The following is a 22947-nucleotide window of genomic DNA, read 5'->3' as shown; positions in this document are numbered from 1 at the left end:
TATTACTTGTCCTCCTCCTCCTCCTCCTCCTTCTTCGTCTTCTTTCCTTCATATCTTTCTTTTTGCAATTTTTTTCTTGTTTTGTTTTCCTTTCTGGTGTTTGTTTTGTTTATTTCTGTGTTTCTTTCTTTTCTTCTCCATCTTTATTTTCTCCAGCTCTTCCTGTTCCTTCCATCTCTCCTCCTTCTCCTCCTCTTCTACTCTTACTTTTCCTGACAACCCTTTCCTGTTTCTCCTCCTCTACTACTACTCCTCTCCTACTTTTACTCCTCCTTCTCTTCCTTCTTTTCCTCCTCCTCCTCCTTCTCCTCCTCCTCCTCCTTCCTCATTATCTCATCACATTCCTTCTCGAATCATGACCCAATTTTCTTAACCTCACAAACGAAAGACACTCACCTCTACCCTTCAACCTATTTCCTCTCCTTTCCCTCTCCCTCTCTCCCTCTTTCTCTCTCCCCCCTCCTCTCCTTCACTGTACGTTATCAAGGTCGCTTTGGTGAAACGATAAGATCAACAAGCAATTAACACGGCAGAGTTTCAGTTGACGGTTTTATCTCTCGTGATCGGCACCTGTATTAGTGGAGTGCATAATGTGATAGGTGATGAGGAGGAAGGGAGGGTGGTGGAAGGTGGTGTGGGGGATGAGTGGCTGTGGTGATGAGTTGATGTCTCTCTCTCTCTCTCTCTCTCTCTCTCTCTCTCTACGTGTCATTTTTGTTGCGCTTTTATTTTTTCTTCTTTTTTTTTCTTTCTAAATGTTTATCTTAGGTTAATTTATGCTTTCCATGGTTCTCTCTCTCTCTCTCTCTCTCTCTCTCTCTCTCTCTCTCTCTCTCTCTCTCTCTCTCTCTCTCTCTCTCTCTCTCTCTCTCTCTCTCTCTCTCTCTCTCTCTCTCTCTCTCTCTCTCTCTCTCTCTCTCTCTCTCTCTCTCTCTCTCTCTCTCTCTCTCTCTCTCTCTCTCTCTCTCTCTCTCTCTCTCTCTCTCTCTCTAGTCTCTAAGAGAGAGAGAGAGAGAGAGAGAGAGAGAGAGAGAGAGAGAGAGAGAGAGAGAGAGAGAGAGAGAGAGAGAGAGAGAGAGAGAGAGAGAGAGATAACGGTAACAAGATAAAGATCACATCTCTACCTTTCTTTCTCTGTCTCCTCTTAATTCCTCTCCTGCTACTGATCACGAAAATCTCTCATTCAACCTTTTTTTTCCCACCTTTTAGTCCCTCTCATTATCTACTCACCTAAGCACTCAAACACCGCTCTTTTTATCCCAAAACATTCTCTCAAGGTCACCGAACGAATTGCAAAGTTTTCGTTTCAATATCACTAAGGAATTCAACAAGGAGTCAGTCAATCTATCTCCAGCTTAAAAGTCTCCAGGAAATTTTGCCTAAGCCTTGATACATGAACAGGTGGTTTGCAAGGGGTGGTTCTGAACGTTCCCTCTCATCCTTGCGTGGTATTCCTGCTGGTGGGAAGCTGTCGTTGTTTTTATCTCTTCTCCCTTGTCAGATCAGTAACTGGTGACGTGTTTAGCGTTGTCAGATGGCAGGTAGGAGCTGTAGGAGGGGCGAAGAAGGTGTGTGTGTGTATGTGTGTGTGTGTATGTGGGTGTGTGTGTGTGTGTGTGTGTGTATGTTGAGATGCTCTTGTTTTAGTCTTGTTCTCGTTTCTGAGCCCTCTAGCCTTATTCTAAAACACATCTTTACCGCCTTCACTCCTACTACACTGAAGGGGCTCTAGGTGAAGTCATAGTTTTAATTAAGGTGTTTTTACAGTTATAGTGACAGATTAGCAAGATTCCTACATTATCAGCAGGAGGGACATGCTTGAGAGTACTGCTGATCATATGTGAACGTTGAAAATTGTCGTGGTGAGAGGAAAGAGCGTATGTATTCACTGGAGATCTGAGTGGTGTCTAAGTGTTACGGGTGCTCTCTCTCTCTCTCTCTCTCTGTCGTGACCTGTTCTGCTCATCCCGGGTCTTCAGCTTCAGGCTTCATCGATCTTCATGTTCAAAAGGTCTTGATGTGCCTCCCACCGTCCCGTTACTCTCCTTTCTCCTCCTGCTACACCTCTTCCTTCTTCTCTTATTCCTCCACTTACTCTCTTCTCGTTCTTATCCTCAACTCCTCATTATCTTCTTATTCTTTCGATGTATTTTCCTCCTCCTCCTCCTCCTCCTCCTCCTCCTCCTCCTCCTTCTTCTTCTTCTTCTTCTTCTTCTTCTTTTTCTTCTTCTCATCCTTCTCCTCTTCCACGTCGTCCATCGCAGCTCCTCATGCTCGTCCGGTTCATGAATGCTATCAGAACTAATGCACAATTCACCCCAGCGACTCAGACTCCCCCAGTGCTGCCTCTCAAGCCCCGACAATAGAGATTATCACACACACACACACACACACACACACACACACACACACACACACACACACACACACAGGTCCTTAAGTCCCCCCCTCCCGGATACCTCACCACCCTCCCGTTCCCTCCTGGTGCCCCCTTTGATAACTCAACTGTCTCCTCCACCACCGCCACCTCCTCCTTCATCTCCTTCATAGTTCCTTGGAAAATAATAAGACATGTGTGAAGGAGGACCACACTGCATCAGGAGGGAGAGAAGGAGGGAGGAATTCAAAGATTATATTTCTCTCATAAATTTGCTGACCATCGAGATATTAACTTTACGAGGTCGTTATAGTGGGAGATGATGTTGAGGGAGGATGAATAGCGCACTGACCAGGCTATTTTACTCTTGATCAGCGTGGACTTTGAGATTTGGCAGCAATAGAGCAGCGGGAAGCGTGGCAAGGGAGAGAGCGTCTGTCTGCCGTGGGATAGAGCTGTAGCAAGTTCTTCACACAGGTTCCCACTCCTATGCAACCTCTGTAGCAACCGAGAAAAGGCGGGTGGTGTACGTTTGGAGTTTCATATATGTGTATATCATCCAAATTAACAATAATAACTTTTACCACTCTTGTAACCTCTGTAGCAGCCGATAACACGTGGAAGGAATCGCTTAGGGGTTTAATGTAAGAGTATACCACCCAGAATGATAATAATAACAACTTTCACCACTCCTGTAACCTCTGTAGCAGCCGATTACACGAGAAAAAAGTCGCTTAGGGGTTTAATATGAGAGTTTATCACCAAAAATGAGAATAACACTAGGTAATTTTTTTTTTTTTCGTGTCTTAGATATCTACTCTTGAATAAACTTTGTCACTTCAGAGGAAAGATGGAATTAGTTTATTAGTCGCTTAAATTGAAAATATACGACCACCACCACCACCACCACCACCAAAGCAAACAGCAATAGCAACAATAACAACAAAAAGAGGCATCTATTCTCTCGGTCTCTTCCCAAGCTGTACTTTTGGGGCCACTGCTTTTTGTTAGTCATGGGAAACAGATGGAAAACAAGGCAATAATAAGAATAACACATTTTTCGTCTGCGTTGGATGTGATGATACATTTTTAGTGACCGTATCTGTTTTTGTTAGCTCTACACTGTGACTCCGTGGTTGTGCGTGTGATTGATAGAAGTTACAGTAATTTCTAGGCTCATATTCTCAATTTCATATGGATTTATTCAAATTCACACAAGTTCCTAAGGTGTTTTTACGGTTCTAAAGGCAGAGTGACAATATTTCTGCATTATTAACTGGAGAAACACTTTTGAAAACCCGGCTAATCATCTCTGTGGCCTTGAAACTAGACGTGGGAGAGAGCAAAGCGTTTCTGAATACCGACATAGCGCAGATGGAAGTTATAGCAAATTTATCGCGTTGAAATCACAGTTTGAATATTACAATGAGGCGATACTTGAATTATATTAGAGAGTCGGAAGAGGTGTGTGTTCTGAGTGCAGCGAGAGGTGTTGGTGAAGTTACTGGGTGAACAGGTAATGCAAAACGCCTTGAGTATAGGGTCATAGTGTTCCTTCGTAACTATAAGGCACATTCCACATACTGACTTGTGTGTGTGTGTGTGTGTGTGTGTGTGTGTGTGTGTGTGTGTGTGTGTGTGTGTGTGTGTGTGTGTGTGTGTGTGTGTGTGTGTGTGTGTGTGTGTGTGTGTGTGAATCTCTGTCGGAATCGGTTTTTAGACTCATTATCCTTTAGCAATGGTCTCCTTGTGTGTGTGTGTGTGTGTGTGTGTGTGTGTGTGTGTGTGTGTGTGTGTGTGTGTGTGTGTGTGTGTGTGTGTGTGTGTGTTTAGTTTATGGGGCGCCTGCACACACCATTAATCTCTTAACACTATCTTTTTACTTTACATCTTGCCTCTTCTTTCCATCTCTCTCTCTCTCTCTCTCTCTCTCTCTCTCTCTCTCTCTCTCTCTCTCTCTCTCTCTCTCTCTTAGTTTCATCCATCCATTTCCTTGCTTCTCTTCCCCATTATCATATATCCTCCTCCTTGTCTTTATCATCACATCTTTTCTTCCTTTTCCTCGTTTATCCGTTATTCCTCTTCCTTCAATTATTTCTGTCGTGTTCGAGGAAAGAAAAATATGAAAAGCGAGGGAAAGAAAAGAAAAGAACATGTAAATTGAATAATCACGGGAGAGAAGAGGAGGAAACAAATAAGGGAGAAGGGAAATAAAGATCAGAGAGTTGAGGAGGACGAAGAGGAGGAGGAGGAGGAGGAGGAGGAGGAGAGAAAAATAAAAAAGGAGCGTAAGAAACAGGATGCGATAACTTCTGTGACTCAGAGCATTAATGGAGCAGCTGCCCCTAACACCCTCCTCCTCCTCCTCCTCCTCCTCCTCCTCCTCCTCCTCCTTCTCCTCCTCCTCCTCCTCTTCCTCCACTTGTCTCTTCACCTTCTCTCCTTTCTTGAATTTCAATCCACCGTCATCTCAAGCATCATCTAATCTTCCTCCACCTTCTCTATCTCGTTTCCTTCCCTTCTTCCTTATCTCATTCGCTTACTCACCGCCATCATCCACTTACCTATTCACCTCCACCTACAGCTCCACCTCCTCCTCAACCTCCTCCTCCTCCTCCACCTCCACCACAACAATGATTCCTGAGTGTGCCCGTCTGTTTATATGTGCAGTGGCCTTTAGTTGTATTTTTCCTCCAAGTATTAAGGACGTAAGGCAAGGACGGTGACAAGGACGACTACAACAAGAACAAGAACAACAACAACAACAACGAAAACAAAAATAACTACTACTACTACTACTACTACTACTATTATTACAACAGCAGCAAAAATAACGAGAACAACAACAAGAAAATAACAACAGCAACAACAACAACAGCAACAACAACAACGACAACAACAAAGACAAAAGCAACAACAACAACAAAACAATAACAGTAGTAGTGACGAAAGCACTACATATTTCTTTCCCACACTTTGAGAAGAAGAAGAAGAAGAAGAAGAAGAAGAAGAAGAAGAAGAAGAAGAAGAAGAAGAAGGAAGAAGAAGACAGTGGAAAAAAAAAAGAAGAAGAAGAGGGAGGAGAAGAAGAAGGAGAAGAAGAAGAAGAGGGAGGCAATAAAGATCAAACGACGAAAGAATAAAAATAGAATAACAATAAGAATAACACAAACAGCTACAACAACAACAACAACAACAACAAAAACAACAACAATCCGTCTACCTGTCTGACCCCCTCATTTTCCTGTCAATTCGTCCTCATCCACCTGTTAATCTATTCATCTCTCTGTCCAGCCAGCCCTTCTATCAGTGTAAATCTTTCTCCCACAGATGACGGGGGAAGGCGCCCCACCTCACGCAGGCGGCAACGAGGTAAGGGACGCCGCCCACGCCCCGCCCACGAGAGGGGTCGAGCGCGCAAAGGACGCCCACGCAGGTCAGTTATAAGTCCCACGAAAATTACTTTTGTTTTATCTTAATTTTACTCGTTTTCTGATCTCTCTCTCTCTCTCTCTCTCTCTCTCTCTCTCTCTCTCTCTCTGTTCTTCTCGTTGCTGTTCTTGTTAATGTCTTCCTTCTTCTTCTTCTTTCCTTCTTTCTTTCCTATTTTGTTGTTCTTGTTTTTCTTGTTTAATTGGTACTTGTCTTCCATCCTCTCTCTCTCTCTCTCTCTCTCTCTCTCTCTCTCTCTCTCTCTCTCTCTCTCTCTCTCTCTCTCTCTCTCTCTCTCTCTCTCTCTCTCTCTCTCTCTCTCTCTCTCTCCCTCTCTCTCCCCCATCTCCTTCACTCTCTACACACCTCTCCTCCCGTCCCGTCCTTCTCCCCTACCCTCCCCCTGCCATCTTAGGATACACACACACTCATAAATACAGATAGATGTTCATTAGCAACCATTTGTATGCCAACACCGGGCTAAGAACTTAATACCAGCCACGACGCATGTTGAATAATTTGATTAAGATTCACGCTTCCTCAAAATCTAGCACGTCCATTCAAGACTCTCTGGATAATTTAGGGCTATAATGTATTACTCCTTTGTGTGGTGGGGGCTTCAAGATTGTATTTGCCTTAGTTCCTTTTTTTTTTTTTTTTTTTTTGTTTTGGTTGGTTCAATTTTTTTCATGTTTAATTTGTTTTTATTGTTATTTGTCTTAATTCTTTCTGTTTTGTTTCTTTGTGTGGTGGGAGTCTCAAGATTGTATTTGCCTTAGTTCCTTTATTTTTCCGTCATTCTTTTTTTTTTTTTCTTTTTGAGTAGGTTTTATTTTTCATTTGTTTGATCTGGTTTTTTTTTATTGCGATTCGTCTTGATTTTTTTTTCTTTTTTCTTTGTGTGGTTAGTGGGAGTCTCAAGATTGTATTTACTCTGTTTTTTTTTTTATCATGTTTTTTTTGCTATTATCTGGGGTATGGTTCTATTTTTTCTGTGTTTGATTTATTTTTATTGTTATTTGTCTTGATTCTTTCTTTTCTTTTTTTTTCTTTACCTGAGGGTGTCTGAAGATAGTATTTACCTTGGTTCTTTCTTTTGTGATGTTTTTTGCTAGTTTTTGGTGTGTGTTTTCATTTTGTATGCGTTCAGTTTGTTTTTATAGTTATTTGTCTTAATTTTTTTCTTTCTTTTTTTTTTTCTTTACCTGGGGGTGTCTTAAGATTGTATATGCATTAGTTCCTTTTTTCTGTCTTCTTTTTGTTATAATTTTTTACGGGGGGGAGTGTGGGCGTTTTATTTTTTAGGGGGAGAGTGTGGGCGTTTTATTTTTTAGGGGGGGAATGTGGGCGTTTTATTTTTTATGTGTCTAATTTATTTTTATTGTTATTTGTCTTGATTTTTTCCTGTATTATGTTTTTCTGTTTTTTTTTTTTTATCTATGTCTTCGATTTGATTTTATTATTTTATTATTTGTTTTTCTTACGAGTTCTTGCTTGTCGATCTTACAAGTTATGTCATTTTTTAGTTTTTTTCCCTCTATTCATTGACTGTTTATTTCATTTATTGCTTCTATTTAATGCCCTTGTGAATTATTCCTGCTCCTTTAACAACAATTTTTTTTTTTTTTACTGAAAACTACATATATTAACTTAGATTCCGTCTCTGATCCGTTGAGAATCCTCTTTAGGCATCATTACATTTATATAAACGCCGAAACACTCCTATAAATACAACGTTAATCCCATAAACTATTCAATCCTTTAATCTACAGTAGGAATTATTTTTTTTCTGCTTATATTCTGCATATATGCATATGTCGAATTGGATTCAGTCTTTGATCCTCCTGTGAATCCTCTTTAGACATCGTTTCGCTTCTATAAACGCCGTAACAACGTCATAAATACAAATCTGATCGCGTAAAAGTCTCAGCCCTTTAATCAAATGCAAAGGCAAGACAAAAAAAATAGAGCAACAGGGAATCTGAATCTCTTTCGGGCATCATTACACTCTTTTTTTTTTTATAAACACCGTGAAATTTAAATAAATATACTTTTGACTCCTTAAGACCCTCAGTTGTGTAATATATGGTTTGATATTAAAAAACAGAACCATCAAGAACTACCGCAAGATCTGTGAATACCATGACACCACTACAAGCACCGAAACCATCGCGTAACAACTAAAATTCCTTATATTCTATGGTAAAAATAAATGGAAAAACAAAATAGCAACGACTGTAAACTTGAGAGGGCTCTATAAACGCCATAACATCGCCAGAAGTAAAAAAAAAAAAAAGAAACACCGAGTAAGAGATTAAATTCCTTATAATCTATAGTAAACACGAATAGATAAACAAAAGGAGCAGCAACTAGAAGCTTCAGAGAGCCCTATAAACGCCATAACATCGCTAGGAGTAGAAAAAAAACACCACGTAAAAGCTTTAATTCAATATATTTGGTAAAAAACGAATGAAAAAACAACAACTGAACTTCAGAGAGCTCTATCAACGCTATAAAACCGCCATAAGTATAAAAACACTATGTAAAAGTTCCAATTCCTTATATTCCATGGTTAAAAAAAAAGATGGAAAAATAAAAGAACTACGATTGTTAACATCAAGGAGTCATATAAACGTCATAACTTCACTATAAATACCAAAATCACCGTGTAGGAGCTCAACTTCCTCATATCCTATGGTAAAGGAATAGAAAATCAAAATAACAACCACTGTAAACTTCAGAGAGACTTATAAACGCCATAACATCGCTATAAGTACAGAAACCCCCACCTAAGACTTTTAATTCCTTATATTTGGTAAAAAGGAATGGATTAACTAAAGACCAACGATTATAAACTTCAGAGAGACTTATAAACGCCATAACATCTCTAGAAGCACCGGAACCACCGCGTAACAGCTCCAGTACTTCATAGTCTGCGGAAAAAAAACAAGTGGGAAACAAAAGAGCATCAAGGTCGTCAGGGAGAGAGGGGAGAGGGATAGGGGGGTCGTTTTGTGCACCGCGGAAGCCTGTCATTATGCCGCCTCCTTCCCTCACGCCCTCCCGCCCTCACGCCCCTCGACCTTCAGCTTTTTTTTTTATCTACAAGGCGTCAGCTTCAAAAGAGAATCAACCCTCTTTTTTTTTACCTTTTTTTGTCACTTTTTTCATCTCTAGGGTTAAATTCCTTTTGCATTTTATTTACATTCTTGGTAGAGTTTTTTTTGCGTGTGTGTGTGTGATGTGTGTGTGTGTGTGTGTGTGTGTGTGTGTGTGTGTGTGTGTGTGTGTGTGTGTGTGTGTGTGTGTGTGTGTGTGTGTGTGTGTGTGTGTGTGTGTGTGTTCCTATAACTCGTCAGATATAAGGCAATTAATCCTCTTTTCTATTTTTTTTTTGTCACTTTCATCTCTAAGGTTAAATTTCTTAGCATTTTGTTTACATTTTGGTAGAGAAGTTTTTATGTGAGTGTTTTTCCTATAAGGCGTCAGATTTATAAGAGAATTTAATTAACCTTCATTTTCTTATTTTTTTCCTTTTTTTTTGTCACTTGTTTCATTTCTGAGGTTAAATTCTTTGCCATTTTGTTTACATTCTTGGTATAGATTTTCTTGGGGATGAGTTTTTGTACTAAATGTTTAGGATGATTTTATCTTTGTTTTCTTTTCTTTTCTCTCATTTCATGGATTAAATTCCGTTCCATTTAGTTCACATTCCTTATAGATGTTTCTTTTGATTCTTTGTGTTTCAATACTAATAAAGTATTGATTGTTTGAATTCCTATTTTATTTATTTTTTTTTTCTGTTTTAAATCTTAAGACTTACTGGCCTTGAGTTTGAATTCCATTGCACTTTCTTTAAATTCCTCATGTATTTTACACATTTATATTCTTCTAAACTACCGAATACTTAACCTTTTTATTAGTATCGTCATTATTATTATTTGTGTCTTTGTATATAAAACTAAATACTCAAAACACGAACTAACACAATATGATCCAATAGTTTTGGCGGCTGATATTTCTCGTACAACGCACTCGCCTTCACTCTAACATTCTGATCCAATTCTACTCCACAAACTCCTCAGAAACCAACACTAACGCACACTAAAAAAACTACAAAACATGACGAGAGAAACATGAACATATCCACTTACATATACTGTACTGTTCTGGACCCCATCTTATAACAACCTCCCCATTACCTTTCCCATTTCAGCGTTCTCCCACTGAACACCATGAAATCAAGACTCATTAGGCAAACAAACAACAAAAACACGACTACAGGAACCAAAACCCAAAAAACTAAACCTGCCGTGTGTTTTGCAAGTCTCTAATCTAATTGCAGGATACAGGAGCAGGAGGAAGAGGAAGTGAGGCAAGAGGAGGAGGAGGAGGAGGAGGTCCCTATGGAGGATAAGGAGCAGCAGGACCAACATATAATCAGTGCATATAATGTGGTGGAGACGTCGCCAGCACTGAAGAAGCTCCTTGGTGAAGAAGTTGGGAAGGGAGAGACGAAAAACCCCTTTGATGATGAGGAAGAGATGCAAGAACAGACGAAGGAAGGAGAGGAAATGGTGGAAGAGGAGGAGCAGGTTCAACAGGAGACCCGGGAAGAGAGGAGGAGGAGGAGAAAGGATCGAAGACAAAGAAAGAAGGGGAAGAAAGGAGGAGGTGGTGGAAATAGAAGAGGAGGAAGAAGAAAATCAAAAGGACAGGTATTGTAATAATATTTTCTTTATTTTTCTCTCTTAGATTACTAATAAAAAGAAAATACCACGACACCTTCATCACAACACCACCACACAGTCTCACCCTCACCACAAAACCACCATTCTAACCTCACCACCACACCACACCACAACAATCTGACCTCCACCTCATCTTCGCCACAATTTTCCACCACAGGGAGCAAGTGATGGGGGAGAAAACGAGTCAGAAATGCAAGTCCCATCAACGACAGAGGACTTGATGGAAGGGCAGGAGTCAGCCATAATCACGACCCAAAGCCCTGTGAATGAAAGGATAATGAGACGCAAGGAGAGAAAGAGGAGAAGGAAAGAAAAGCGACAGAGGAAGGAAAACCAGCGGAGAAGAGGAGGACGAGGAGGGAGAAGAAAGGCGGAGGAAGTTGAGGTAAGTGAAAAATGTGTATAATTGTTAATTGAATATGCTTTTTAAATCCTCCCAGCGGTGAGAAGATACTGGGGAGGGGAGGGGAGGTAATGTAGGGAGTGTGTCCGGGGAGTAAAAGAAGATAAGACAAGAAGGATAATGAGGGGAGAGGGAAAGAGAGAGTGATAATTAAGGCACATAAGAATGACTAAAAAATAGGACGATTAGATCAAACATTAGATGAAGACACACACTAATTAACCATCTTCTCGTTACTTAATTACCTCAATTATGAACCGTAAATACAAACAAGACAACTTTACGTCACCTCGCCTTCTTATATGCATCCATCTTGATTAATATTCTCCTTATTTGAACATTTAAACTTAACCCCTTCAGTACCATGACGCGTTTTCATATTCTATCCTGTTACTACTTCGCTATTTTATACAGCTTCAGAAACTTATGCGGAGATTGAAATAGTGGAGACTCTGGCCATTATATTTTTTACCTCCATAAACCCTTTCTAATGCAAATAAAATCGTCTAATCATACCCAAAAAAATTCATAGTAAAATGCGTCTCAATATTGAAGGGGTTAAACAAATAGAATAGACATACTTACTTTTAAATCTTACCCATCACCACCACCACCACCACCACCACAAGGGCGAGGATCGATCAGCCAATGAGGTCAGCCGAGGTCAGAGAGGAGAGGTGATCTCTGACCCCACATCACGTGACCCACAACCGGACGTGCGTGGATCTGCAGCCGAGAGAAGGAGGAGACGACGAAGGAGGAAGAGGAGGAAGAAGGATAGGAAGAACAGGAACGGCCGAGGAGGGAAGAAAGGTTGGTAATCTAGTGGGTACGTTTTGCCTTAATGAGTAAAGTCAATTAAAGGATTCATCAGGTGTTTAAGTTCAGTGTTTAGGGGAAGTAATAGAGGTCATTAAACTAATTTCACGTCATTTGTTCTCCCGGCTTATCTAACGGAGGAATAAAGCCATTTTTTTTTCTTTTCTTTTCTTTTCTTTTTGTATTTTGTTTGATTTCGTCTTTTGTGTATGGAAATAAGGCCGTATCCTGAAACGCTTTGCTGTCTCCCCCTCCATACTTTCTAGAGGCTCTATTTGAAGATACTTATATTTTCAGGGATACTCTTATAGTTCTCGTGATGAATTGGCAAGGTTTCTAGTTCATCGTAAAGGGAAACTGTCTTTAAAATTCGGTTGGTTGTCTAAGTGGCCTTGGAAATTTGCTGTGGTGAGAGAGCGAGTCTTTTCTGAATATGGGCTTAAGGCGTGAGTGAATTCTTTTTATTGTGTATTTTTTGGGTTGTATATTTAGTCTAGTAATTGATTTTTTGTGAGTTTTATGTGTTCTTTTTTCAGTTATTTATCCTTTTCCTCTTTTTGTGTGTGTTATACTTAAGCTCTTACAACAGTTTGTCTTCACTTCTGTATTCGTTTTTTTCTCTTTCGTAATATATTTGCACTATTTGAATAAGTTTTCTCCCTTTTCTTTTCTCCCTTCGTATCGTATTCATTTGTTTTCAGTTATAAGTCAATCATTTTCGTGTTTCAGTCCCATTTTGAAAACAGTTTCCTTTCTATTATCCTTAACTTTTCCTATCCTTTCATATTTACACCATCAGCACACCTAATCTTCTGGAAAGTAAAAATTTGTTCTTGTATTCAATTCAGGTTAATAGAGCAGCGTATCATATTGTATTTGTCTTCAGTTATGAGTTATTTTCCTTCATGTTCCTGTCGCATTTTTAGAACAGTTTCCTTTCAATTATCACTAACATATCCTCTCCCTTCATATTAACACCATCATCACAACTCATCTTCTGGAAAGACTATTTATCCACGTTTCAATTCAGATTAGTAGAGCAGTTTATTATCAGTCAAGTGTATCCTCGCATTACACTCCTTTACTGACTCTGCTCTCCCTCGCGTCTCTAGACAGGAGGCGGAACAGAGGAAGAAAGGGAGGGAACGGCAACGGGAACGGGAACGGGAGGAGAGAGGTAAATGAAGTCCCAGAACATGACATCTCTTATCTCCACTAATGAAGTGCCGATACCAGCTGAGAGCGCCGCCAACACCCTCGACGACGTGCCTAACGAATTCCACTCAGTGCTGCCCAAAAGACCCAAAAACAGACGGGAAACAGAAAACGGAAACCCCAGCAAACGTCACGGGAAGACACACTCGACAAAACTAGTCTTGAGAGCGAAATCCAGGAGGTTTTAACTACTCCAACGACCACCACCACCACCAGCACCACCTCCACCACCACAACTACTACCACTACCACGGAGGCACCGATGCGTCACCCGAAGGCACCTGCACTCACCCCAGTCGAGCCTCAGTACACAGTGGATGGAGACACGGAAACAACACGGACTATATTTGATTTTTACCCTGAAGACACGGGTGAGGAAGTTCCTGCCGACACACAGATGGAGGAGGAACCCCGTGCTGCTTCTGACAGTGGGATAGAAAGACCCTCTAGCGACTCTGGTAGGAAAAAAGACAAGAAGAAGAAGAAGAAGAAGAAGACTGAAACCTCAACTTTACCAGAAGACTCGATTGCAGAATATCCCGACGAAGACATGGAGCTGCAGGATTACCAGAACTACTTGTACGGCCTAGAGAACACTGAGGAGTCTTCCAGCGAGGCCACGGCACTGGAGGACCTGTTTCCAGAGGGTCTTCCTGAAGGTTACCCAACGGACAGGCTAAGAAGTGATGGGAACTTCTCACAAAACACCAGGTAAGCAGTTGATCCCCAGCCTTGCCCTGCCCTGCCCAGCCGCCTTAGTGTCTCGCAGATCCTTGAGACGTGATTGCTTGAGTGCCTTTGACAGTTTGCCTCGGTACTCCGCTGCGTGTCTTGCTGTGCACTTTGTTGTTTAGTTATTTTTTATGTTGGTCTTTTGTAAGCTTGTCATCTCTCTCTCTCTCTCTCTCTCTCTGATACTCCACACCCCAAAAAAACAATGGAAAATAAGAAAAATCATCAAAACTCACGTATACACAAAAAGAGAGCCATTACAACTCCCATAAAAATTAAAAACTAAATTTCCATTAAAAGTGAAAAAAAAACACCAGAACTCCAAGGAAAGTAAAAAAAAAAAAAAGGAACGAGATAACCCCCCCCCCAAAAAAAAAAATCAAAACTAACACAAAAGTCAAATAAGAACCATCGCCCCAGTCCGGTCATGTCTTCCTCACACTCTTCCCGGACTCCCTCTCTGAATTCTTCCTCGCCACAGGTTCATTGAGACGGAGGACATTGATTTCTCTGAGTTGGACCAGTCATGCGTCATCTCAGAGGACGACAGTATCTACCTCCCGCCGCCCAGGGTCCGCCACGCCCACGTCAGCGCCTATTACACGTGAGTCTCCTGCAGGGATGTTCTAGTTTAGTTACCGTTTAAACTGTAGGTAGTTGTGTGTCCGTTTTCTGTATTGGAATAGTATACGCGTTTTGTATATTTTTGTTTTTAAGTTTTTTTTTTCTTTACTTTTCTTTATTTATTTATTTACCCATTCTAGCGGTATCATTCTACCTCATTCCATTTCATATCGAACCCAGCTAGACACTCCATTATCGTTTTAGCTGAGACTCGCAGCACTTCGAAGCACTTAACACTCAGGACCAGTATTCTAAAACGCCTTGCTGTCTCACCACCACTATTTCTAAGACTGCAGAAATCATTACCTGAATTTTCAAGAGTTAAATTCATACCCTACAAACCTTAATCTATCATCACAATCATAAAAAAAACATAAACCAGTATAACTTCAACTAGACTTCTTAAAATGTATAGTGATATTGCGTAGAAGTGTTTCGAAGCATCATTCTGTCTCATTCTCCGCCTCCCGCCAGTGTTACCAACCCCGCGCCGCCCCACAACAAGTACGCAGAGGCAGTGTATGAGTGTGAGTTTGGGTATCGCCTGAACGAAGACTTCACCAATAGACTCTTCTGCAGGAGGGACAAGTGGCTCGGGATGCTGCCCTCCTGTGTGGCGTATGGTGAGTGTGTGTGTGTGTGTGTGTGTGTGTGTGTGTGTGTGTGTGTGTTTTAGTGGTAAGTGTTGTTATTATTGTTATTTTAGTTGTTTACTACTACTACTACTACTACTACCATTACCACCACCACCAACACTACTACTACTACTACTACTACTACTACAACCCTACCACTACTACCAGCACCACTTCCAATACCACCACCCATCACATCCACAACCAAAACCACCTACCACAACCACCACCACAACCACCCTCCTGAACCAACAACCCCTTAATGATAAAGAAAAGGAGGTTAATCAGACAAAAGGAAAGGGAGAACCAACCACACACACAAATGAGCTGTTACTGAAACTAATCACACGGTTCACTTTGAATCAAAACCCACACGATGTTTATGAATCACCACAGAACCTTAGAGAGAGAGAGAGAGAGAGAGAGAGAGAGAGAGAGAACATACACACCTGAGATTAGAGTGTGCCTGTTATCAAGGTGTTATCATTAGGGACACACCTGTAATCACCGCGCTGGTTTAGTGGCGCGTGAACTTGGCCTGGTGGTTTATTGGTGTTGCGGAACGGGGCCTCATTAGGGGGTCATGCATGTTATTAAAGTGGTTGTCTGGACCATTAGCTCATTAGAGGCAAGGGTTGGACCGCGCGGCATTGGCTGAGTGTGGGAGACCGGCGGGGTGCGCGTAAAGAGAGAGAGAGAGAGAGAGAGAGAGAGAGAGAGAGAGAGAGAGAGAGAGAGAGAGAGAGAGAGAGAGAGAGAGGAATAGAGAGAAAGAGAGAGAGAGAGAGGTTGAGGGGTAGAGAGATAGGTTGAGGGGTGTAGAGAGGGTGAGGGGTGTAGAGATAGAGAGACAGACAGAGAGAGAGAGAGAGAGAGAGAGAGAGAGAGAGAGAGAGAGAGAGAGAGAGAGAGAGAGCAATACGAGCAAACAAACACAAACAAAAGGAATAATGTTAATGGTAATAGGAAAGAAAAACCTGTCATAATGTTACCACGAAGCCAAAACTCGCTAAAAATAAATAGATAAATGCAAAAAGGATCATGACAAGAATATAATAAGGAAAAAGAAAACACACAAATCACTCACCACCACCACCACCACCACCACCACCACAAAAACAACAACAACAACAACGTCAATAAAAGAAAACAACACACCTCACCCAAACCTCCTCCCTCAAAAAAAAGAAGGAAAATAAACAAACAAAGAATACAAGAAGGAGAAGAAGAAGAATGCAGGAGCGGAAGATTACACGCTCACCTTGTCTCTCTATCTCTCTCTCTCTCTCTCTCTCTCTCTCTCTCTCTCTCTCTCTCTCTCTCTCTCTCTCTCTCTCTGTGCCTTCATCCGTCGAGCAGCCAAGCAAGAAACGACGGGGGAGTGTGGGGAGAACAACGGAGGCTGCCAACAGATCTGCGAGGCTACTGACGAAGGGCGACAGTGCCTCTGCTATAAGGGCTTCAAGCTTGATGAGGACGGGATCAACTGCGTGGGTAAGTAATCTGTAAAAAGTAATCTGTTATTGTTGTTACTGGATGTGAGAAGTGTGAATGATTTGTGTTTTGTATGAGTGATTGTGTGGTGTTTTGGTTCATATGCTCAAACACTTCTCCGCTTCACCTCCACTACTTCAAAAGGCTTTATCTAAATTTGCTCGAGTTTTTTTTAAGGTTGTTTTTACGGTTCTACAGGCAGACTAATAAGATTTCTATGTCACTGACTGGAGAAACACTCTAGAAAACCCCGCTAATCATCGCTGTGGCCTTGGAAAATAGTCATGGTGAAAGAGCAAAGCGTTTTTTTTTAATATGAACCTTTGACTCTAGGCCACGTTGTTCTCTCCTCTTTCTCCCTCCTCCCGTCACCTCCTCCCTCACTCCCTCCTCCAAGCACAGGTGTGGAGACCAGGTGTGGCGCTGCACGACCTTGGCAACGCTAAGCTGAAGGGAACTCATGTTTTCTTTTACTTCTCAATGTTTTCCTCCTTTTTTTTATTGTCATGTGTGGTGCGGAAGGGATCATTAAAAGTGTGATATCTTTTCCACACGAGTTTTCTCCCCCGGGCAAAGGTTATACACGTAGCACAGCAGGAATGTTCGAGAGTATGGGATTGTGATACGCGCCAGTGAACTTCTTCTGGTCCTGTCTTCTGCCTGACGTGTTATGTTATGTTGAGGGAGTTTATGGCATGCTTAGATGTGTAGATAGGCTGAGGATGTGTTGAGGATGTGCTGAGCTGTGTGTGGTGAGAATTAGTTAGCGTATTGGTATTTGATTTTCAGAGGTATTCAGTTTTTTTTTTTTCTCTCCTTTCTTGTCTGTTTGTTATGATGCTTGCTTATCTCCACAGCTGCGTAAGTTTTTTTTTTTTGCATTGTTTTTTTTCTTCCAATATTCTTGCTGTCAGACTTTACTGTTGCTGAAAAATAGGCAAGTAAGAGTTCATAATGCACTGTATACTCTGACAGTAGCCAATTTAATTTTCTGCATTTTTTCTTTACAGTTAATAATTTTCACCTCACTTCACCGTTACTGTTAAAATAAAAAGCCCGAAACAGGGAAACCATAATATAAGTATATTTGAAAACCAGTAAAAAAAGGAACATGTACGTATCAACAGTAGCTCATCTTCTTTTTATCCACAGACTAAACTATTTTTTTCTCCTTTATCAATATTCCTGTTACACTTCACTGCTACTCCTTTAAGAATGCAGATAACTAGGAAGCCAAAATGGACGTAAGAGGAAAAAAGACACTGAATTTGTGAGGTGTTGGACTGACTTCAATATTGCTATTTTAAAAAATGGAGATAACAGGGAAGCCAGAATACATATTAGACTAAAAGAAAATGAACAAAACACACAGAAAAAAAAAAACAATATGTAGGTGCCGGAGTGAGTTCCCTTAGTGGATTAACCTGAAGGGGATGGGTGTGTTCTCCTGCAGACGTGGACGAGTGCGCGGTGAACAACGGAGGATGTCAGGGGTCTTGCTTCAACAGGCTGGGGTATCACCAGTGCGGCTGTCCTTGGGGTTACCGTCTGGCCACCAACGGCAAGACCTGCATCGGTATGTGCTCCTTCACCTTCAGGATACTTGCCTCCCGCACCTTTTTTTGCCCCATAACTCTGAGTGGAGGGGAAACTTCATTAGGATCGCCATAAACAGCCGTCATCCTCAGGGGTCAGGAATTATATTTGTGTTAATGTGAGGACCAAGAATTATGTGATTAAACAGCGAGGCGAGATGGTTCAAGATCCTTCATTATTATTTTCTTTCTTCTCCCCTTCTCTCTCTCTCTCTCTCTCTCTCTCTCTCTCTCTCTCTCTCTCTCTCTCTCTCTCTCTCTCTCTCTCTCTCTCTTCCCCGTTCTCTCCTCTGTCTCTTCCCCCTTTTTCTCCCTCTCTCTCTTCCTCCGTTTTCTCCCTCTCTCTCTTTCCCCGTTTTCTCCCTCTCTCATCCTCCCGTTCTCTCCCTCTCTCTCCCTCTGTCTCTTCCCCGTTCTCTCGCTCTGTCTCTTCCCTCGTTCTCTCCCTATCTCTCTTCTCCCCGTTCTCTCCCTCTCTTCTCCCGTTCTCTCCCTCTTCCCTTTCTCTCCACTTCTCCTCTTCCCCTTCTCTCTTCCTTGAGTTCACCCGCAGATAAGAATGAGTGTCTGCTGAGGAACGGCCACGGCCCCTGCCAAGACACCTGTCACAACACGGAGGGCGGCTACTACTGCACCTGTCATAATCTTCCCGGTAAAGTCTGAGCGTTATCCTGCGTGACGTTAACATTCGGCTTGAGTTTATAGTTAATGGGAGTTAATGCGAGGTCTGTTCTCTCTCTCCTCTCTCTCTTTCGCTTTCAGATATTGCCTCGTCTTATCTCGACAACTTGTATCAAGGTCTAATTGGATTTCTTAATGTTTTTCAGTGTGGTTTTCATGATTCCAGTAGTTGTTTGATTAGTATTCTGTGTTGTTAGTAAGTAAAACACCCTTAAGAACATGACTGGTAATCCCTGTGGCCTTTGAAAATAGTTCTTATGAGAGAGAGAAGCGTTTAAGAATAAGGATATGATTGTGTTGGTGGTGTAGGGAAAAAAATAATAGGGCTTGGGATTTTAATTGCAGTTGATTATTATATATGAGTATTGGTGTATTGAAAGCTAATTGAGAAAGCAGTTACGCTCAGGATGCAGGCAGTATATCTCTTCTTGAGCGATTTGTACCTGGCCTGCCCCCTCTTCACTCCTCCCGCCTCTCTACTCCCTCCTCCTTCCTCCCTCCACCACGCACCTCATTCTCCTCTCATTCACCTCTTTACCTTCCTCCGTTTGACCTTCACCTTTCACCACCCTCACCCGCCCCTCTTCTTCTTCTTCTTCTTCTTCTTCTTCTTCTTCTTCTTCTTGTTCTCTTTCTTCTTCTTCTCCTTGTTCTTCATCTTGTTTTTGCTTTTGTTCTTGTTCTTGTTCTTGTTCTTATTCTTGTTCTTCTTGTTCTTGTTCTTGTTCTTCTTGTTCTTGTTCTTTTTTCTTCTTCTTTCTTTTTTTCTTCTTTTTTCTTCTTCTTTTTCTTCTTTTTCTTTTTCTTTTGCTTCTTCATCTTCATCTTCATCTTCATCTTCATCTTCATCTTCATCTTCTTCTTCTTCTTCTTCATCTTCATCTTCATCTTCATCTTCATCTTCTTCTTCTTCTTCTTCTTCTTCTCCTTTTCTTGTGACCTCCTCCCTTCAGTGTTGTGTTCAGGTCCTCCCGCTGCCTGCAGAAGGAAAGCAACGGGCACCACACAGGGAACATATCTATACACCTTAGCTATTCCTTTTCCTCCACGTCCTTACTAGAAACTCCTTTATTGCACTTACTATCCTCACTTTTTCTCTCGCTCCTTCTCCCCTCACACCCCAACCCGCCCCTCACAAGACCACCCTCCCCCTATCATCATCCAATCCTCATCCGTTCCCGTTGCTCTCGAGTCCTCATCCTTCCTCGTTCCTACCCACCCCACCATATCCAACTCTCCTACCTCCTTTTGCCTCTGACTTCTCTTCGTCTCACTTCCTCCTCACTTCGTCCTGACCTTGAGAGTGTTTCAGGGACACACCTGGGCAAGGACAACCACACCTGCGAGGACGAGGACGAGTGTGCGATCAATAACGGAGGCTGCTCACACATCTGTCTCAATACCTTCGGCCAGATCTTTTGCACGTGTCCCGAGGGTTTCATGATGGCGATGGACTGGAAGACGTGCGAAGGTGATGCCCCTGGAGTGTTTTGGAGTGTTTTGGAATATTCTGAGGTGTTATGGAGTGTTTTGAGGTGTTCTGGAGTGTTTTCGAATGTTCCGGAGTGTTTTGGAATATTTTGAAGTGTTTTTGGGTGTTTTTTGTTCCCTCTTCACTTTGCTTTTAGGATTTAGCAGTTCACTTATCTCTTTTTTTCTCTCTCTTCCTGTGTTATCTCCAGCTTTACATTATGGGTTTCCAGGAACGGATATTAAGATTAGCACTTGATTTCACTGTTCATATAGTTTAGAGACTGTTTTAGCCATTACTTTAGTGTATATAGACTAAGGTAAAGGGAATATCCTACTCGTTAGTCTTGAAATGTAGAAATTTTAAATAGAAAATAGGAAACAAAGGTAATTTAGTCATAAAAGGCAATATAGTCATGGATTGTCTTACTTTTCTTGCTATAAAGGAAGTAAGAGTTTATTTCATGTTCTTCCTGGTAAATTCTGATATACTATAGATGAGAGAATAAATGTTTGGCTCTTTAACATCTCGGTATCACTAAAAAAAACATAAAAAAGTTAGTCATCCCTTAAAAATTTCGTTTTCTCTCATTCCCTCACCTGGTAACGCACACTAAAGTAAGGAGTGATTTACTGACGGTGGTGGGAAGGATAGGAACTACTTGTGACGTTCCTTGACATTGTTTTGAAGTGAGAGGGTAGACGGTTTATTTTAGAGGTGTTGTTGAGTGCTTAGTGTTTTGGAATGGCAGTTATTGAGGCGTTAATAGGACAGGAAAATTTCATAGGTCTTGTCTTTTAAATAGGACAGGACAATTTTAATTTCATAGGTCTTGTCTTTTAACCTTCAGTACAAAATCGTCAAATAGTTTATTCATGGTACTTGAGTTTTAGGTATGATTAGACAATTTTAATGACATTAGCAAGGCTCTATGGACGTCTTAGTCTTATTCATTCATCTGTTTATCTCTTCTCCACTGGCAGACATCAACGAGTGTGAGTACGATGAGATAGCGAGGGAGTGTAGCCACGGGTGCATCAACACGGTGGGCAGCTACCGGTGTGCACAGGAGGATGAGCTGGTTCATGCCCTTCAGTGCCCCGCCGGTCTGGAGCCCACAGAGGATGGCGAAAGCTGTAGAGGTGGGTGTAGCTTTGTGGTATGGATCGTGGGTGTTGGTATGGTTGGTTGACTCTGCTTCCTTCCCCTTTCCCCCCACCACCTCATTCTTCAAGCACCACTTCTCCTCTCGATTAGTTCTTTAGGGATTCAGTGTCATGGTTTCTTTGTCTCTCTCTCTCCTGCAGACATGGATGAATGTGAGGACAGTAACTTCGGCTGCTCAGACATCTGCGTCAACTCTCACGGCTCTGCTCACTGCGCGTGTCCCTCTGGCTTTTTCCTCGAGCAAGACGACAAGACTTGCCAAGGTCAGTATACTAAGGGGTGTTCTCCGTTATATGATTAACCTTTTCAATACTGGGAAACATATTTACCTTGAAATTTGTGTACGATTAGACCATTTTATTGGTATTAGGAAAGGTCTATGGAGGTCAGAAGATTAATGGCCACAGTCTTCATTACTTTAATTAACCACGTAAGTTTCTGAATCTGTATAAACTCATCAGATAGTAAGTAGAATAAATATTGAAAGGCGTCACGGTACTGAAAGGGTGAAGTAGAAAATGAACATGTCTTGTCTATCATAACATCTCGTGGGATGAGATATGCCGTTTGTCTCTCGTGTGCAGACATTGACGAGTGTGAGGATGGTACGGCGGAGTGCTCCCACGGTTGCAGCAATTCTAAAGGCTCTTACACCTGCACCTGCCCCGCCGGCCACACCCTGAACTCTGACCTCACTACCTGCTCAGGTGAGTACCACTGTAGCGGCCGCCTTTGCTACTTTGATCTACACAAGTATGTCAGAAATTTCTCCATTTTTTTCTGCAATATTGACGGTCAAGGACTAGAGCTAACAAGTCTTTCAAAGGATCGCTAAACACAATGTGGATGCGGTTGAACGTTTGAAACACTCGCCTGAGGTTCCACCTTTGCCATGCTGTTCATTGTCACAAAGCACAAAGAGAATCAGAGGCGTCAGAATGCATTCACCACCGCCAGTAGTCGCGTGCATGCAGATGGTTCAAGCTTTGCTCTCCGGCAGACATTGACGAATGCTCTCAAGACGCCGGCTGCTCCCACGGCTGCGAGAACACGGATGGCTCCTTCACGTGCACCTGTCCCGATGGCCTCACGCTGCACACTGATCTCATTACCTGTGTAGGTAAGAGATGTACTAGTGAGGAGAAATGACGCAGGGAAATCTTAGAGGTGTATTGCTTGCTTGTAATTCATTATATTGAATATTGTTTTCTTATCAATGGTACGCAATGCAAGTGACACAAAGAACACTTGGTGGGAGGTGAGTGGGTGTGTGACGCGTGTGTTGCCCTGCAGACATGGACGAGTGTGTGGAGGAGCACGGGTGTTCGCACGGCTGCCGCAACACAGAGGGCTCCTTCGTCTGTACGTGTCCGCGGGGCCTCTCTCTGGCGCCTGATGGCTTCACCTGTCGCGGTAAAAAATTCTTTTGATTCTTCCCTCACCTAAGTAATTCTTTATTCTTCCTACTAACTTAACCAAATGTAATTGTTGTTGTACAAATAAAGCTCTATCGTTAATGCAGTTTCTTCATGACACCTTGTCCCAAGCAGA

The 22947-nt window shown here is 41.9% G+C and overlaps 2 protein-coding genes across 10 annotated transcripts in view; both read left to right on the top strand.

Moving 5' to 3' along the window:
- The window catches only part of LOC123508557 (vicilin-like seed storage protein At2g18540), a 171209-nt gene extending 158179 nt beyond the window's left edge, over positions 1-13030 (top strand). For 8 of the 9 annotated variants that reach the window (XM_045262310.1, XM_045262307.1, XM_045262309.1 and 5 more), the window contains exons 4-8: positions 5708-5813; positions 10155-10527; positions 10718-10945; positions 11593-11776; positions 12895-13030. In XM_045262310.1, the coding sequence (XP_045118245.1) occupies positions 5708-5813; positions 10155-10527; positions 10718-10945; positions 11593-11776; positions 12895-13001 (998 nt within the window). In that variant the 3' untranslated portion in view covers positions 13002-13030. The remainder of the gene's footprint in view (positions 1-5707; positions 5814-10154; positions 10528-10717; positions 10946-11592; positions 11777-12894) is intronic. The other variant, XM_045262314.1, reaches the window with a different exon arrangement.
- Positions 13031-13259: 229 nt separating this feature from the next.
- LOC123508559 (fibrillin-1-like) overlaps positions 13260-22947 on the top strand; it is a 37431-nt gene continuing 27743 nt past the window's right edge. Inside the window, 12 exon segments of the mRNA XM_045262315.1 lie at positions 13260-13708; positions 14211-14333; positions 14828-14976; positions 16348-16482; positions 17936-18058; positions 18631-18729; positions 20071-20229; positions 21213-21371; positions 21537-21659; positions 21981-22103; positions 22397-22516; positions 22690-22809. Coding sequence (XP_045118250.1) covers positions 13260-13708; positions 14211-14333; positions 14828-14976; positions 16348-16482; positions 17936-18058; positions 18631-18729; positions 20071-20229; positions 21213-21371; positions 21537-21659; positions 21981-22103; positions 22397-22516; positions 22690-22809 — 1882 coding nt within the window.

This window comes from Portunus trituberculatus, chromosome 25, assembly GCF_017591435.1.
Source record: "Portunus trituberculatus isolate SZX2019 chromosome 25, ASM1759143v1, whole genome shotgun sequence".
NCBI lineage: Eukaryota > Metazoa > Arthropoda > Malacostraca > Decapoda > Portunidae > Portunus > Portunus trituberculatus.
This window is presented reverse-complemented; position numbering and strand designations above follow the sequence as displayed.